This window comes from Balaenoptera ricei, chromosome 2 (assembly GCF_028023285.1).
Source record: "Balaenoptera ricei isolate mBalRic1 chromosome 2, mBalRic1.hap2, whole genome shotgun sequence".
Classification (NCBI taxonomy): domain Eukaryota; kingdom Metazoa; phylum Chordata; class Mammalia; order Artiodactyla; family Balaenopteridae; genus Balaenoptera; species Balaenoptera ricei.
This window is the reverse complement of record NC_082640.1, coordinates 62832650-62848561: the sequence shown is the minus strand read 5'-3', so window position 1 is coordinate 62848561 and position 15912 is coordinate 62832650. Positions and strand designations below refer to the sequence as shown.

Here is a 15912-nt window from a genome sequence, read left to right as displayed (position 1 = left end):
TAAACACCCAGAGACACGGAATATGTTTAGAGTTGGTCTTGAACTCAGGAAGCCCTGAAGGGCAGAGGAGGAAGAGGAGATTTTTGCAGGGAGAGGCCAGGAGGCAGGAAAGAGGTGGGCGGTGAGGGATGGGAGAATTAGATGTCAGGTACCAAAGGATGGGCCCCATTGGGACCTCAGACACTGGGATCCAAGAAGCTTGGGCTGGGGGCTTTGATGGGAACCCCAGCCCGTCCTACCTCTACAGTGAAAGACAGTGAACCATGGACCCTCAACAAGCCCCCGGGTATCTCCGTGTTGCCGCTAAAGAGCCGTTTGCACCGCATATGCTGACAGGGAAGGGCCTGAATGGGCTGCGTGTGGAGAAGCTCCCCATCACCGGGAGTACCCACCACCGTCCCCTAGACAGGGTCCACGGCAGATCCACCTGGTCCCACCCCTCCCCAACCTGCTCCACCTTGCCCCCGCCAACAGAGGCGAATCTGGCTTCTCCAGCAGCTTCCACCAGAGCCCGCACCAGGGAATCTGACCGCTGTCAGGTGTGAGGAGTACCCCCAACACCAAAACTCAGTCTTACCTCCGGGCTTGTGATGAAATTGCCCCCAGACAACTTGGGAGAAGCACAGGGAGGCCCTAGGGGATAGCAGCAAGAGTTCAGACTTTTAACCAGCCAGACCTGGGTTCAAATCCTGACTTGCCCTAGTCCTCACTGTAGAACCTGGGGCAAGTTACTTAACCTCTCTGAACCTTAGAACGCCCATCTCTAAAATAGGAACAACATGCCGTACATTATTTCTCTGCATAGCGAAAGAGTCTAGAACCAGACGGTCTGGTTCTACTACTTACCAGCTTACATGACCATGGAAAAACTACTCGGTCTCAGTGACTTAGTTTCCCTGTGTGTAAAATGGGTTCATAGTAATAGTACTTTTCTCATATGGTTGCTATGTGGTTTTTTTGGAGGAAATACCTGTAAAGCACTTAGAACAGAATACGTTCTCAATAAGAATCAATGTGTTATTATGATCGTTGTCTATTTCTATGCCACCTTTTTCCCTAAAGTACTCTGGCCATCCTGACATAATAGACCTCAACAAATTGGAGCTTCCCCACTCTGCCAGGAGGCAAGTCTGAAGGAGCCAGTCAGATCTCCTGTGGAGTTGGGGAGGGTAGTACAGAAGCAGTGAGGGTGAGCAGAGGTGGGAGACCAGCTACCGCCTCCCTCCCACTGTCTGGGCACAGCGGCCAGTAGGTACTTCCCTGGGGAATCTGAAACAATGGACAAAGCAGAGGCAGAAGCTGCCTGCCCTGGCCAGTGTGGCCGACTATTCCCTTCTCCTCCTCCAGGACACCAAGCTGAAAACCATAAATGGTGAGGTCCCCACGGTGGATCTCTCCTTCCGGCTGCTTTCCTCTGAGGTAAGACTGTGGGTCAGGGGAAGCTCAGGGCCGGGGCAGCCATGTGCCAGCTCTTGTAGCCTCTCCGTGGGTTCCAACCTCCTTTTCAATCGCTGGCCTTATTCAGGGACTGGGGCCAGGAGCTTTTAGAAGGACGGGGCTTCTGTTTTGGATGGAAATGTCTGAGGGTGATTCAAGGCCTGAAAAAACTGAGATTAGGAAGAGAGAGTTGAGAACAGAGGGCCACTCAGACCGGGGAGTCAGCCTCTAACTCAGCCCAAGCCAAGCCTGGCTTACTGGGATCAAGATCCTACAAGCGTGAACTGGATATTAGCTTCTGTTGCTGTGTAACAAACTACCACAGACTTAGTGGCTAAAAACAACACCCACTTATGAGCTCACACTTCTGTAGGTAGGCAATCCAATACAGCAAGGCTGAAATCAAGATACTGGCAGGGTTCTGTTCCTATCTGGAGGCTCTGGGGAAGAGTGTGCTTCCAGGCTCCCTTAGGTTGTCATCAGAATCCAGTTCCCTGCAGTTGTAGGGCTGAGGTCCGTTTCCTTGCTGGCTGTCAGCCGGGGGCCTCTCTCAGCTCCTGAAGGCCACCCACCTTCCTTCTCACAATGCCTCGTCCATCTTTAAGCCAGCAGGCATATCAACTCCCCCTCACACTGCAAAGCTCTCTGACTTTCTCCTCTGTCAGCAGCCAGAGAAAACGCTCTGCTTTTAAAGGGGCTCATGTGATTAGGTTAGGCTCACTCTGATAATGCCCCCATCTTAAGGTCAACTGTGTCATGTAACATAATCACAGGAGTGAAAGCTCATCATATTCACAGCTTTCAGGGATTAGGGTGTGGAATCTTGTAGGCTCATTTTTGGAATCCTGCCCACCACAGCTGGGTTGCCCCAAGTTGAAAGTCCCCAGGGACTGAGCCCTGCCTGATGGATGGGATCACTTCCTCTATCAGCTATACCTGGGTTCTGAAGTCCAGCTTGGACTCGGGTCATTTGGCTCCAGTGCACCTGACAGGCTGGAATTTTCCCACTTTTCTCTCTGTGGTGCTGAGAGAGTCATGAAGCTGGGATGTGGGCAGTTGAGGACCATGACCCCCTGGAAATGCTTGCAGGGGCTGATGTCTGGATCAGTCCACTCCTGCTAGCTTCCCATGCCAGGAAAAATAGCCACCAGCTCTGGGGTAATACTTGGCCCTGTGACCTTACCTGTGAAGAACGCAGGGAGTTCCTTGTTGGAGGGTCTGAGAGGTCTACCTGGGAAGGTACCCACCCAAAGCTTTCTCCCCACAAGGCCTCTCGTGAGTGCTTGAAACCTCCCATTAACACTCCCCACTGTAGAATGTTCCACATTGCCCTGTAGAGACTCCTCTAATTCTTGGTGAGAGAGAGTTTGTTAGATACAACCTGACATCCACACCACCACCATCACCACCAAACCAGGTACATGATGGAGAAGTTACTGAGAGGGGAGGGGACACAGAGGCAACAAAAGACCTCAGGAAAGGGGAAGCAGGGATCCCAGATGTCCCAGATTGGAGCTCAAGCCTCCATGGCTCTTCTCAGGGTCTAGAGTCTGTCAGTGGCCACTGCCAGCCCCTTCCTCACCTCCCCCTGCCTCCTACCCGTTCGCTGGGGCACGTGTGTCCTGAGAACGGAAAGAAGCTTCAAGTGCCACTGGTCAGGGCACTGGGGGACCCAGGCAGGCAACAGGCAGGTGGGCAGAACACTTCCCCAGTTGCCCAGGGGCTGGGCACAAAGGTCTCAGTGATGAATTATTCACTGGAGCTGGGCTAAGTGCAGAATTAATCCCTTTCCTTCCAGCTGGTGGCTTCACTAAATTATCCCTCCAAGTCATGCGGGAAAATGCTGCCGAATTCATTTAGCTGCTGAGTGTTTTGATCTGGGCCTTGTGATTTTAGCTTCCCCTTCCCCCAGCCCCCTCCCCCTGGAGGCGGGTAAAAAAACCTTTCAGTAGTGGATTTCCGAGAAGAAAGGAAAAGAAAGGGGCTCAAGATTGGGTGTGTACCAGGAAAATAGTACTGGAGGAAATTCAAATTCTGCAGCCAAGAATTCACACACACAGCTCTACACATACAGAGTCTCACACAATCACATTTGAATACCCACACAGAGACAATCACATTTGAATACCCACACAGAGACAATCACAAATGCAAAGACATGCAACACAAATATACACATCCCTCTGCAAGAGTGCACACATTTAGTGCATATAGACATGCTCCCACACCCGAGCAAACTGACACACAGACGTTTTCACACCCGCATTGGCACACACAGAAGAGAAGTCTTTTTGTGGTTAAACTGTTTCTTGGTGAAACGATCTGAGAATTGGCCAATAACTGACTCACTTTGATTCTAGAAGCTTGAAGTCCAATTTGGGGGCCTTAATATGAAAAGCTAAGATGGACTTGGCATAACCTTACAGCCATGGTACCCGCTCATTCATTCTTTTATCCCACATATATTTGATGAGGACTAGAGCTTTGGCTGCCCTTCTGGACTGCAATGAGGAGAGGGAGGGGCCGGCAGCCGTGGAGCCCGTCTGATTGCATTTACCCTCCTCAGGCGTGGACATGGCTCTCTGCTCGTGTCTCATCCCTTTTGTCATCCTTCTCCCTATGTGGAGGTGGGAGGGTGTTGATGAACAGATCAGATGGCACTGCATCTACAGCGTGTCCCCAGCTCCATTCCTCACCATCGCCTTCTCTGTAACACCACCACCGTTCTCCGCGCAACGGCAAATCTTTGCTGAGCACCTGGCTGTGGAGCAGATACTGTCCTGGGTTTAGGAATCTTACATTGAAAAAGATGAGAAAAAGGCCCTGTCTTCATAAAACTTGCATTCTTAGGGAGCAGGGAGTGTGGACCAGATAAGAGCAAATCAATTCATGAGCAGATATCAGCTCGTGATATGAGGCCTGATGAAACTCAAACGAGGTTACGCGATAGGGAGTGTGCTCAGACAGGCTCTTTGGATTTGATGTGCTCTCTGTGTAAGGTTACCAGCCAAGCCGCTGTAACAGAGAAGACCCGGTTCCTTCCATCTAATTGTTTCACCTAAGGTGTTGGCCACCAATTCATGGTGAGAGGCACCCAACTTTCATCTCTGCATTCCAGCCCGTGGGAAGGAAGCGCCAGACCTAGGACCAGAACTATCGATTCTTCCACTGTTTAAATCAAACACTGCTCAAAGCCCCAAGAGCCACTACCTGAAGCCTGGAGATCTTAGAGCCCTGTGGATACTCCATCTGCAGCGAGGTTTGTGATAATGGGCCTCTCCGGACCCCTTGTCCACCTGGCTAACAGCTCCATCTTAGGGGCAACTCTTGCTCATAGACAGCTGTACTACAGAGAAGAAATGCTTCAGAACAAATGAATATGCCTGTCCTATTTGGGTACCTCCCACTTGAGGACACAGCCTCTTTCCTGAGAGCCTTCATGTCCTGGAGGTTTGGGCACAGGCCATCCTGGTTAACTGACATTCTGGTGAACACAGTTTCCCCACACCCACTGCTTCCATATCACCCATTCTCAGAGCTCCAGGAACAAGAACATTGTGGAATTTCCAAATAGGCAGAGACCACAGAGGTGTCTCTCCACAGCCCACCCTGGACAGAAATCTCCTTGATGCCATCCACCACGGGTGGTCATCCCAGCCTCTCCTCTTGCTCTGCCATGTCAGGAGGCAGTTCACTACCTCTAGAAACAACCCATCCCATGGTTCAGTGCCTACAGCTGATAGAAAGGCTTACCCCACACTGAGCCCACCCTACCTCCAGGGGCTCTCCCTCTGCCCCAGGCTCCGGACTCTGCCCTCTGGGGCTGCGGTGCAACCCCTGGAAGCCTCCTTCCAGCACGCCGGCAGGCAGACTAGCAGTCACAGTCAATGGCAAGAAGGAGTGGTTTCCTGGTTTGGGATATTGTGCTTGAAGCTGGTTCTGCTGGTGCTGGGTTAAGCTTCTTCCCTCTGATGGAACTTCTCTATGGACACCTGCTGCTCAGAGTGTTCTGCCTTAAGCTAGGGTTGTGTGTGTAGATGAGTACATACATGTATAACTACATATAGCTACAAAAAGCTAGAAAAACACAGACATCTGTGTATACACAGAGAACTTCCCTTTATTCACTGTTCAGTGGGAATTCACCTTGGAGGTCCATTAGCCCCTGAGAACCCACGAGCCTATGACTACTCCATATATACATACACGAATAAACCCCTAGTCTCCTCCATTCACCCTCTGATCTTGGCCTCTTCTCTTTGAAGAGTGTGATCTGGTCCCCCAGGAGTCTATGATTCTCCGGGCTAAGCAGTCTGCCTCTTCTAATGAACTGGTTTCAAGATCCCACAGCATCCTGGGTGCCCTCCAGCTTGCAGACAACCTATTTGAAGTGAGACAACTGACCAGGTTTCCTAGGCTGACTATGTGGATTAGAGCCTGGTGTGCACACAGTAGGTGCTCGTTGTGTCGACTCCTGCCTCCTTGCCTGGAAATGTGCCTCCCCATGAGGTGGGACAAGTCCATGCTGTCATCTGGGTGTTCAGCAACAGGTACCCTCTTGGGGCTGGGATTTGGGATCCAGGGTCTTGCCCAGGCAGGGTGCCAGGGCACCAGGCAGAGGCAGAGCCTCTCAGATGAGCAGCCCCCTCTCCTTAGCCCACAGACTTGAGAGATGCTGGAGGATTCAAAACCCACTGCTTCCTTGGGTTTGGCACGGAGAGGGTGCCTTTAAGGAGAGGATGAGGTGGCCCCTGCTATCCCCCACTGAGGGATGGGGCGGCTCCCACAGTCCCATCTGACCCTCCCCTCCCTGTTCCCCTCAAGAGAGGGGGGGTGCGGGCAGGTCTTTTGATGCCATGTGAAAGGCTGCCGGGTGTTTTTATTCAAACCACTCTCTCTGGAGACCAGCCCGGAGTGGGGACAAGTGACTGTTTAGCAAATGTGGAGTGGAGGGCAGGGCACGGGCAGAAACGTGCTGACTTCTGGTGAATTCTTATGGATTTTTGGAAAGCCACGCGTGTCAGCCCTGGGCTGGTCTTCAGAGAAGCCCCAACACAAGCCGTCCTCCATTTCCTCACCAAACACAGCCGCCCAGAAGGCGCAGTGTCCAGGGTGGCGCAGAGCAGTCTCCTCAGCTGCTTCCATCCGCTGGGAGCTTCTGTTCCACCCCCAAGACTCCAGCTCTGAAAACACTACCGTAAGGATAACGATGAATCCAGAGAAAAATACCCTTTCCCCTCTTTCACCCTCACAACATTCCTGCCCTACGCACAGACCCCCCAACCTCACCCTGCGCCCCCTACCTCCCTGTCCTCCCACTCTCCCAGGCCACATGGCAGGAGACAGAGGAAAAGACCTATCCCTCCCCAGCTCACAGGTACCCTTTTCCCCGCCTGCCCAGACTCTAGGCCCAATTCAGAGATCAACCCATACAACCCAAGGAAGCTGGGGACAGATGAGTGAGAGGGGAGAGCCCGTGCCTTTCCGGGGCCAGCCTGGCCCTTGGCTCACAGATGCTCAGCGTTGGGTCAGGGCTCACCATCCCACCATAAGAGTTTCCTGCCTGCTTTTCACAGTGCCTGAACCCCTCCCAGCAGTGCTCCATGCTCCCCCAACAGTCTCTTGGTTATGATGCAACTCCCCCCATGCTCCCCACTTCAGGGAGGGCATTTGACACTCCCTCCAACACACAGGTTTTTACAGACTCTGCTTGCTCACTTCTTGTGACAGGGACCTCATTTCCTCTCAGGAAGCCCTCTCCAGCCTCTATCAGCTCCATGGTAGACCTCTTCCTCCTATCTCTCTCCAGTTGCCTCCCCCAATCCTGCCTTTTCCTTCCTGAGACTGGCTCCAGAGAAGTTAGCGCCCATGCGCAGGTCGGCCCTGTTGCTGTTTGCAAACTAGTTGCGTCATCTGCAGCCTGAGCAACTCTCCCTCTGGCTGCTCATTGTCACACTGGCTTTCTGCTTCTCATCCTCCTGGTTGTCTCATCTTGACAACACTCCTCTTAAAGTGTCCCCCCAAACTGTGGAGCTGGATCAGTATTGGTGGGTAGAATAGGACTATCATCCTTTTTCTGCAAACCCATTCTCCCCTTTGGTGCAGCCAAAGTCTATCATTCGCTTTATTCCTAACCAAGGTTGTGGGGTCCATTTAGAGCCTGGGAGTCCTGTCTGGTATGTGAGCCGCTGTCAGGTGGCACACCTTCACCTTGAACCTCTGCTGCTCTATTTTGAACTCACCTTCTTTGTCTCAGCATCTTGTCTGGGCTGGAGATCACTCTGGACCCTGATTTCATCATGCGTCACCCATTCACAGCCCCACCTCCACCCCTACCCCAAGCTCCGGGTCACCTGTGCATGTAGTTAGGACACTTTGCTGCAATGTGCACTAAAAAGCGTGCATCCTTAGATCTGGGTTTGAATTCTGGATCTTCCACATGATCGTAGCCACCATGAGTTTTACTTTTCTATCCATAGAAAGGGGTTGTGATCGCTACCAGCCAGAAATGCAGTGAAAATTGAATAAGGGAGCGTGTGTAAGTGCCCAGCAAAGGGTCTTGCAGACCCTCAGTAAAGGGAGCTCTTACTATTGTTCACCCAAGTTGCTGACAAACATGCTGAACTCATCAGGGATGACGACAGAGCTCCAGGGGGAGGGGAACGACAGAGCCCTGCTAATCCATCACTCAGCGCCCACCCCTCATGACAGCTGCTCCACCAGATTCACATCTATAACGACATCAGGAGGCCTTGTCAAGTGCTGAAGATAAACGTCACCAGCACCACATTTGGTCTCACACCAATTTTTCAGAGAATGAAGCAATGGAGAAGAGACAGACAATCATCTCTCTAGAGGCCAGAGCCCTGAGCTGGGGGCTATAAAGGAGATAGAGAAAATGAAGACCTGCTTCTTGGCCTGTGAGGTCCCAGGCCAGGGTGGGCAGGAATGGACCCAGAGCCACACTGCAGGTTCATCCAGAATGCCTCACCAACCACCCTGTGTTGCCTTGACAATGTGAGCCTGTGACTCCCAGCCACAGATGGAGTGGATTGAGTCAGGATGCAGGGATGACTAAGGAACTGGACATTCGGGCCTCCCCCTGGCCTGCTCTGCTCTCCGCATGAACCAAATGCATAGCTGATGGATTGAAGAAGGGGGAGGAGAGGAAGTAAGAAAGGGCAGAAGCTTCCAGACCAGACTTCTCAGAAATTGGGGGCCGCTCTTGGGTTTTTTCCCCATCTCAAAGCCAGACTACCACAGCCTTAGACCTCTTTTTAGCCAAACCATGTGTACCCTTGGTCCAGCCAAGGTCATTCAGGCATGAATTCATCAACCATTTGTTAGATCCTTAACCTGTGCCAAGCAGTAAAGCACCCCAAAAGATCATCACTATTCATCTTGCTAAGGGTTCTAGTTGAGGTAGTTGCATTGTCAGGGGAAGAGTCATAGAGAAGCATGGTTTGCACTCTGCCTCAAAGAGTGGCTTAGAAATAGGCAAGGCAAGGGTGCTTCTGGCAGAGGGAACCACGAGTGCAAAGCCATGGAAACACGACAGTGTCTGGAGTGCATGGGACATGAGGAAGCTGTTGTGGGCGGTGAGACTGGAGGGTTAGACGGCGCCTAGATTCTGGAGGGCCTGAACGCCAGGATACAGGGTATAGACTTCATCATAGAGTAATAGGAAGCTAAGGAAGATCTTTGAGCAGCAGTAGGATGTGATCTGACCTATAGGTTGGAAGAGTCTCTCTAGATATGAATAGGGGGAACCCAAGGGAGAAGATTAACTGCAGAAAGACCAGGTTTCAGGCTAACAAGAGTGAGCCCACAGCCCATCCACTGAGCCATAGGCAGTGCTCTATTTAATACTAAAATCCCTGCCAGAGTGGTTGAGAATCTGCCTGCCAATGCAGGGGACACGCGTTCAATCCCCTGGTCGAGGAAGATCCCACATGCCGCGGAGCAAGTAAGCTTCTGTGCCACAACTACTGAGCCGGTGCTCTAGAGCCTGCGAGCCACAGCTACTGAAGCCCACGCACGTAGAGCTCGTGCTTCGCAACAAGAGAAGCCACCGCAATGAGAAGCCCGTGCACCGCATCGAAGAGCAGCTCCCACTCCCGCAACTAGAGAAAGCCCTCGTGCAGCAACGAAGACCCAGCACAGCCATAAATAAATAAATAAATAGATAGATAGATAAATAAATAGATAGATAAATAAAAGAATGGTACCTACGTCCAAAAATAAATAAATAAATAAAAGAATGGTACCTACATCCAAAAATAAATAAATAAATAAATAAAATCCCTGCCAGAATTTAAAAAAAAATCTTTCTCATTGGCTCCCCTCCTCTGGTGCCACAACTTGTTTTTAGATTAACCCTCTGACACCATTTTCAGGAGAATGAATCATGGCCCCAGTGAGGATTAACACTTGGGCCCTTCTTGGCTGGCAGACAGACTCAGAGCTTCAAACCCCACTGCAGCTGCAAGACCACATGGCTTGTCATAAATGAGGCCTACGATATGCAGGGGAGGCAGCAAGCCCCCTTGGAGGGACCCGTTGAAACTCCTTCAGCTGAAGAGATAAGAACCTACAACTGCAGCCACAGGAAATGACAAAGCAGCGACTGATGGGGGATCCGCTGCACAGGGCTTATTATGGCACTTGCCAGCGGGCGAGACACCCTTATCAGGGAGAAAATTGCATCAGGCCTCCTGAATTACTAGCGATTGGAAGCAGATTTCTTGGGACGCACTTTGTTAGATACCTAATGAGCAGGATACAGGCGGGCAGAGCCCAAAGCCAGCGGGGCGGGGGACAAATGTCTTTGTTAAACAGAATTTGTCAGTTTCCGCTCCAGGCTCCCTGGGGAGGGTTCAGGGCCAGCTAATTGAATTAAGAGCCTGTGCGCTCCAGCAAGAAGGCTCAGGGCGGGGCGAGAGGCAGGCAGGCCGCAAGACGGGCACTTTCAGCACCGAGGACAGCAGCTGCAACTCGGCTAGTCTGTAATTGCCAGGGCAGGCTGGAACTGCTGCATTTTGCATGATCAGGGACCTAGGGGGTGGACTGGGTAGGAGGGAGGCAGAAGATGTTAGAGGAGGAGGGGGAAACAGGTGACCCAAGAATCCTCGAGTCTGTTATGCTATTGGCCTGGTCTGTCTCAACAGACCCTCTGCAGGCAACAGTGAGGGCTGAGAAGGAAGAAGAAGGGGTGTCTCCTCCCCACCATGCACTCATGCGGTGTGGGACAGCTGCAGCAGGACAAGGAGCCGTGGGCTGGGCGCTGAGTCTGAGGCAGTGCGCGGTCATGCATCACTTTGAGCTTTCAAAGTAGGTCTCCTAATTACAGTCCTAATGAAGCAGGATGTGCTGTAGCCACGGAGCCACAGAGCGAGGGGCCACTTGTCAGCCCCAAGCTGCCTCTGCAGGCAGGGCAAAGCCTGCCAAATAGAAAAGCAAATAAGCAGGCTTGTGGGGTGAGCCAGAAGCCTCCTCCCCCACCTGGAGGAAGACGGGAGCAAGGCAAGGCTGGGCCCGAATACGGAAGAGCTAGTCCCCAGAGATCCCCCCCTCTTTCCATCCCCATTTTAGCATTGTTTCTCCCCCATTCTCCACCCTGACCCACCACTTCCAGCAACCTGACTCCTCCCCGTAGTCTCAGACAAGGTCCCTCCCATGAGGAGCAAGGGGAGGGGGGCACAAGCCCCTCCCCAAAATGTAGGCAGACTGAAGCTGATGAGTCTGGACAGGTAATGTAAGGGAACAATAGAGAGAATTTAAGCGCTATGTGAGGCACTGTGGTCCTCCTGGGACCCCTTACATCGCATGACTAGAACAACTGCCTCTGACCTTCCTTTTGGGGCCTGCATTATGTGGAAGTGTAAAGATTTTTCTATAAAAGTCACCCACCCATCTTACCTCAAGCCCCAGGCTGGGATAGATCCTGGCAAAGTTCATTGGGAGACCTGCAGGGGTGAGGGCTGGGGAGGTACTCTCATGAAGCAGCTGTGGAAGCAGGTATAGGCCAGAGCCAGCCATGGAGAGGGCAGAGCAGGACCACTGAGTCTGGCAGAAGCTTACAGGAAGAGCAGCTGGGGGTCAGGAGGGGGTGGGATGGGCAGAATAGACTGAAGTCCATAGATACTCTGCCTTTCCTTTCCTCCTTCTTGGAACAACACCCCTGCCCACCGGAGACTCATGGTGTGGTCTGGACTGAGGGGTCCATCTCATTTTTATTTCATCTTTGTGATGAAATTAAATTAATTATACATAATAAATTTCAGAATCCACATAAAGTTAGTGAGTGCCCAGTTCTGATCAGGGGCCCAGTAAGTGTCAGCTCTGTGTCACTGAGCTGACCCACTTGGTACTGGGGCCACGCAGGGTGGATGTCAGGGTGACAGGCTGTGGAGGAAGGGACTCTCTCAGCAGTGTGTCCCTGCTTTCAGAACTGATGAGGGTGCCTCTGGAGACCTCTCCCTTGATTTCATTACTTCTACTTCCTCCCCTAACTGGATTAGATGGCAGTCTATGAAATCCAGGGCATCAAGATTGGCTTTCTGCCTGGAAATGAGGAGAAATGTCATTACAGGTCCTGAATCAGCATCTCACCCCACCCCAGGGGCCACCTGGTCAACGGCGAGTTGGTCTTTGCCTTGGCTAGTTATTTCTTCCTTCCCTCTCTCCTACATCCATCCACCCACCCATCCATCTAATATACATTCTGTAGTTTTTCTGCTACAGCCAATCGTGTTCAGCTGTTCTGAACAGGAGACAGATGTGGTGCTTTTTCTTATCTAAAACACACAGACAACTAGAAAACCCCAAACCATCTGACTCAGATGCTGTACAGAGGGCATGTTCATTCGGGAAGCCTCCGAATGAATGAAAGTTACTGAGAGGAGCAGGTGAGAGAGACAGCCAGGTCTAATACCCAGGGACAAAACGGCCCCAGAAGTCTTGGTTATAAAGTGCAGTCAGTGCCAAAGTCAGCCTCAGAGTCACCCAATGCTTCACTCTTCCCACCCCAAAAGTCTTCATATAGCAGCTTTCTCCCGGTACCTATTTGATGGTAGAGGGAAGGGGGGATGAGGCCCCAACTGGACTGGATACCTCTGTACTTGTATGAATGTCCCTTAATCTATTGATGCAAGACTGAAAATGTTTCTTGTTAATGAATTTCTGAACACCAAATTTATTTTTAAAGGGTAGTTATTTAAAGGATCCTAGAGGTAAATAGAAGGGTCCTTGTCCTGATTCATCTGGTTCATAGGTGTGGATTTTCATATAGAGCATCCACTTAAAGAGAGGCCCACCTGCACTCATTCCCTCTGTTTGTTCAGGGTCAGACATTTGGGCACTTCTAACCCTGAGCACATCTGTCTTGGTTGGCACTGTGCCCATTGTTCTATTTGCTTCTTTCTAACGCAACACTCTAGACAGTGTTACTGTGTGGCCAAGACAGGATTCTAACAGCTGATGTAGAGTGGAAGCGGGTCATCTTTGAGGTCCCTACAAACCTAAGTCTGCATGATTCTTTGAACAATGGGCACGTTTGGGGGGCTAACCATGGATTTCCAACAGAGCTTTCAAATAACCTCTCCCCAGAGGGAGTATAAGACATGTCCCTAAGCCCGAGGAACTTAAAGTTTTGTCAAAAAAACAAAAATGGCAAATAAGCCTGGAATTAGAGGACAGTGTGAGAGCAGAGAGAGCCAGCTGCTGGGCTGGGAGAACACGGAAAAGCTTTGAGCATGTGTGGGTGGAGGCCCTGAAGGCATCCTGGAAGGGCTGGTATCTGAGTGGGGTTAAATTCTAAACAAGCAGAGATGAGAGTGGTAGTCATGTCAAGAGAGGAAGAAGAGAATTAGGAAAAAGAACATGGATGGAGAAGGAGGCCCATCAGAGCAGAGAGAGAAGAGACACTGTTTAATGGGTAAGAAGATGAGAGGATGACAAGGAGATGGAATGGAAAGCAAGTCTACACAGCAAAGGGTGGCAAAGAAGCATGGAGATTTTCGAATCTGTTGTTACTGCACCAAGGGTGGGAGTCATAGAAGGCATGGTTTGTTTATTCTTTCAACATATATTTCTTGAGTACCTACAATGAGGCAGACACTAGGGATAAATGAGTTCCCAGCTTACAGGTAATTTGCATTCGAGTGTGGAGAGTGGAGGAGCAAGGCAGACAGTTAACATGTAAACACGTTTTTTGGAAATGAATTTTCTGGTAGAGTAAGTACTGTGAACACAGTAAAATGGGATAATGTGAATAGAGTATATTGGAGGAGGGGTTACTCTAGGTGGGGTGGGCCTCTATCTCAAAGGAAAGGCCTCTCTGAGAAGATCACATCTGAGCTGAGACCTGAATGATGAGAAGGGGACAGGCATGTAAAGACCCGAGAGGCTCTCCGGGTAGAGAGATCAGCAGATAAAAAGGCCCTGAGGCCGGAACGAGCTCGGCTTGTTGGAGAAAAGGCAAGGACAGTGTGGTTAGAGTGCAGTGAGCAAGGGGGCAGGTGGTGGGAGGTAGACAGGGCCCAGGCAGGCAGGGCTTCCTGAGCCATGAGGAGGAGCGGCTTGGGGGATGCAGAAAGGCACACTGATGGTAGAAAGGCACAGAGCAATGTCTCTGCACCTTCTCTTCCCAGAGGCCGGAAAACTTCTTGACACCAAACAACAGCAAGGTTCTGCCCATCCTGGACCCCAAGATCTTAGACGAGAAGATGGGTACCATCCGTGAGTCCTGGTCCAAGGCCACAGTGAGCTCCACAATTGGCTCCAACACATCCACTTCTCAGGAAGCAGAGGAAGAGCCTCAGGTGCCCAAGATGTCCCGAGAAATGGTGAGTGTCTCCCCTCCAGGGCCAGGAAGGCCAGAGTGGGGATGGGGCCTGGAAAAGGGGCTTGCCTGCCACCTGTGAGTTGTTCACTCCTCGGGTGGCGAGTGGACCTTCCCTTTAGGCACACTCTATATATGAGTCACCCTAAACTGGTGGAAGGTGTGGGGTCTTCGTCTTACAGAGTTTCTTCACCTTTGAATGGAACTCTCAGGTGATTTCTTTCAAAACAACCCCTGCAACACTTGTAAGACGGGGTTCCTCTGACTCAAGTAGCCAACAACTCGAGAGCTTGTCCTCTGGGTAGTGGGAAGCCCTGGAAAGATTAGTGTTAACTTTCGAAAGAGGAAAGTAGGACTCAAAGCAAAGAGGATATTGTCTTTGGTCACAGAGTCTCTACCCTTGATTGTGGGAGTTGGTCTGGCTTCCCGTTACCAGTTGACAAGATGCTGGGAAAGGGATGGTGCAGGCAGCCAGCCAAGGTGATGCCTTAATTTGGTGAGGGCTCAGTGCCGAGTCCTAGCCCCTTGATGCAGAAAACTCCAGGACAGGCCACCAGAAAGACAGTCCAGTCAAAGGCTCCAACTGAAGTCCTGTCCCAACCACCATGGGTGAATTCATATGTGACTTCTTCCCTTCTTCCACAGCAGATCCCATGGGGAACGCTGCTCCGGAAGATCCTGAGAAAAGGCCAGAGCCAAGGCCACTGGCCCAAAGGGAAGCCCTGGGCCTCCTCCTCCCAGGACCTGACCGTCTCCATCAACAGCCTTCGCATCTTCCCCTGGCACTACTGCACCTTCCTGGAACATGTCCCATCGGACGAATAGGAAGGGTGCTGTCTGCTGGCTGTGCCCAGGATGCTCCCACATGGAGCGCCGCTGCCCACCCCAATCGGGACCCTCCCTGGCAGGTCCAGAGCACCCCGAGGCCATCTTCTACACTCACTCCTCTCACCTCTGCCCCTCGGGAAGGCGGCTCCCGGGCCTGACCTGCCAGCTCAGCCATCAGTTGGGTTGAAAATAAAGATCCAGACCTGCCTTTGGAGACTTTGGGCAGCATGAATAAACCAATGCCTGCTGCCTCCACAGCCTGGCCTCATGACGCCCCTCCTGTGCCTCTGAGCAGAGGTAGTGCAGGGGAGAAAGAAGGAGGGGAAAAGGACAGGGAAGGAAGGAAAAGGGAAGGAGCCATGGAAGGGGAAAGGCAGACAGGAAGGAAGGGGAAAGATGAAGGCATTCCCTCCCTGGTCACAATCCTGCAGAGAGCTCAGGGCTCTCTCCTCCCCTCACCCCTCCAGCTCCAGGAGCCTCCCCTGGGGTGCCGAGCCAGCCAAGTCTCAGGCATCACCCAGGGAGGCCCTCACCTCACCACCGGATGCAGACCTCACACTACCCCGGGGAGCAGGATGAGCCTCTCATCTCAGCCACTGGGTGCTGGACCCAGCAGGGTCAAGGAGGGAGCAGTATGGGCCCCACTCCTGGTACCGTGCACGGCAGGCCCTCTCTGGTTTGGAGTCTAGTGAACATTTCTGCTTGGCAAAGGATCCAAGGTCTGAGTGGATGGAGGTCAGTGGGTCTCAGGGTCTGGATTATTTGAGAGAAATTAGAGATGACTTAATATTATATATTTGCTTGGG

At 51.7% G+C, this 15912-nt stretch overlaps 1 protein-coding gene across 1 annotated transcript in view; it reads left to right on the top strand.

The window, feature by feature from the left end:
• The window catches only part of CCDC33 (coiled-coil domain containing 33), a 114129-nt gene that overhangs the window by 55055 nt on the left and 43162 nt on the right, over window positions 1–15912 (top strand). The window contains 4 exon segments of the mRNA XM_059915191.1: window positions 248–322; window positions 325–375; window positions 1343–1419; window positions 14088–14282. Of these exon segments, the coding sequence (XP_059771174.1) occupies window positions 248–322; window positions 325–375; window positions 1343–1419; window positions 14088–14282 (398 nt within the window).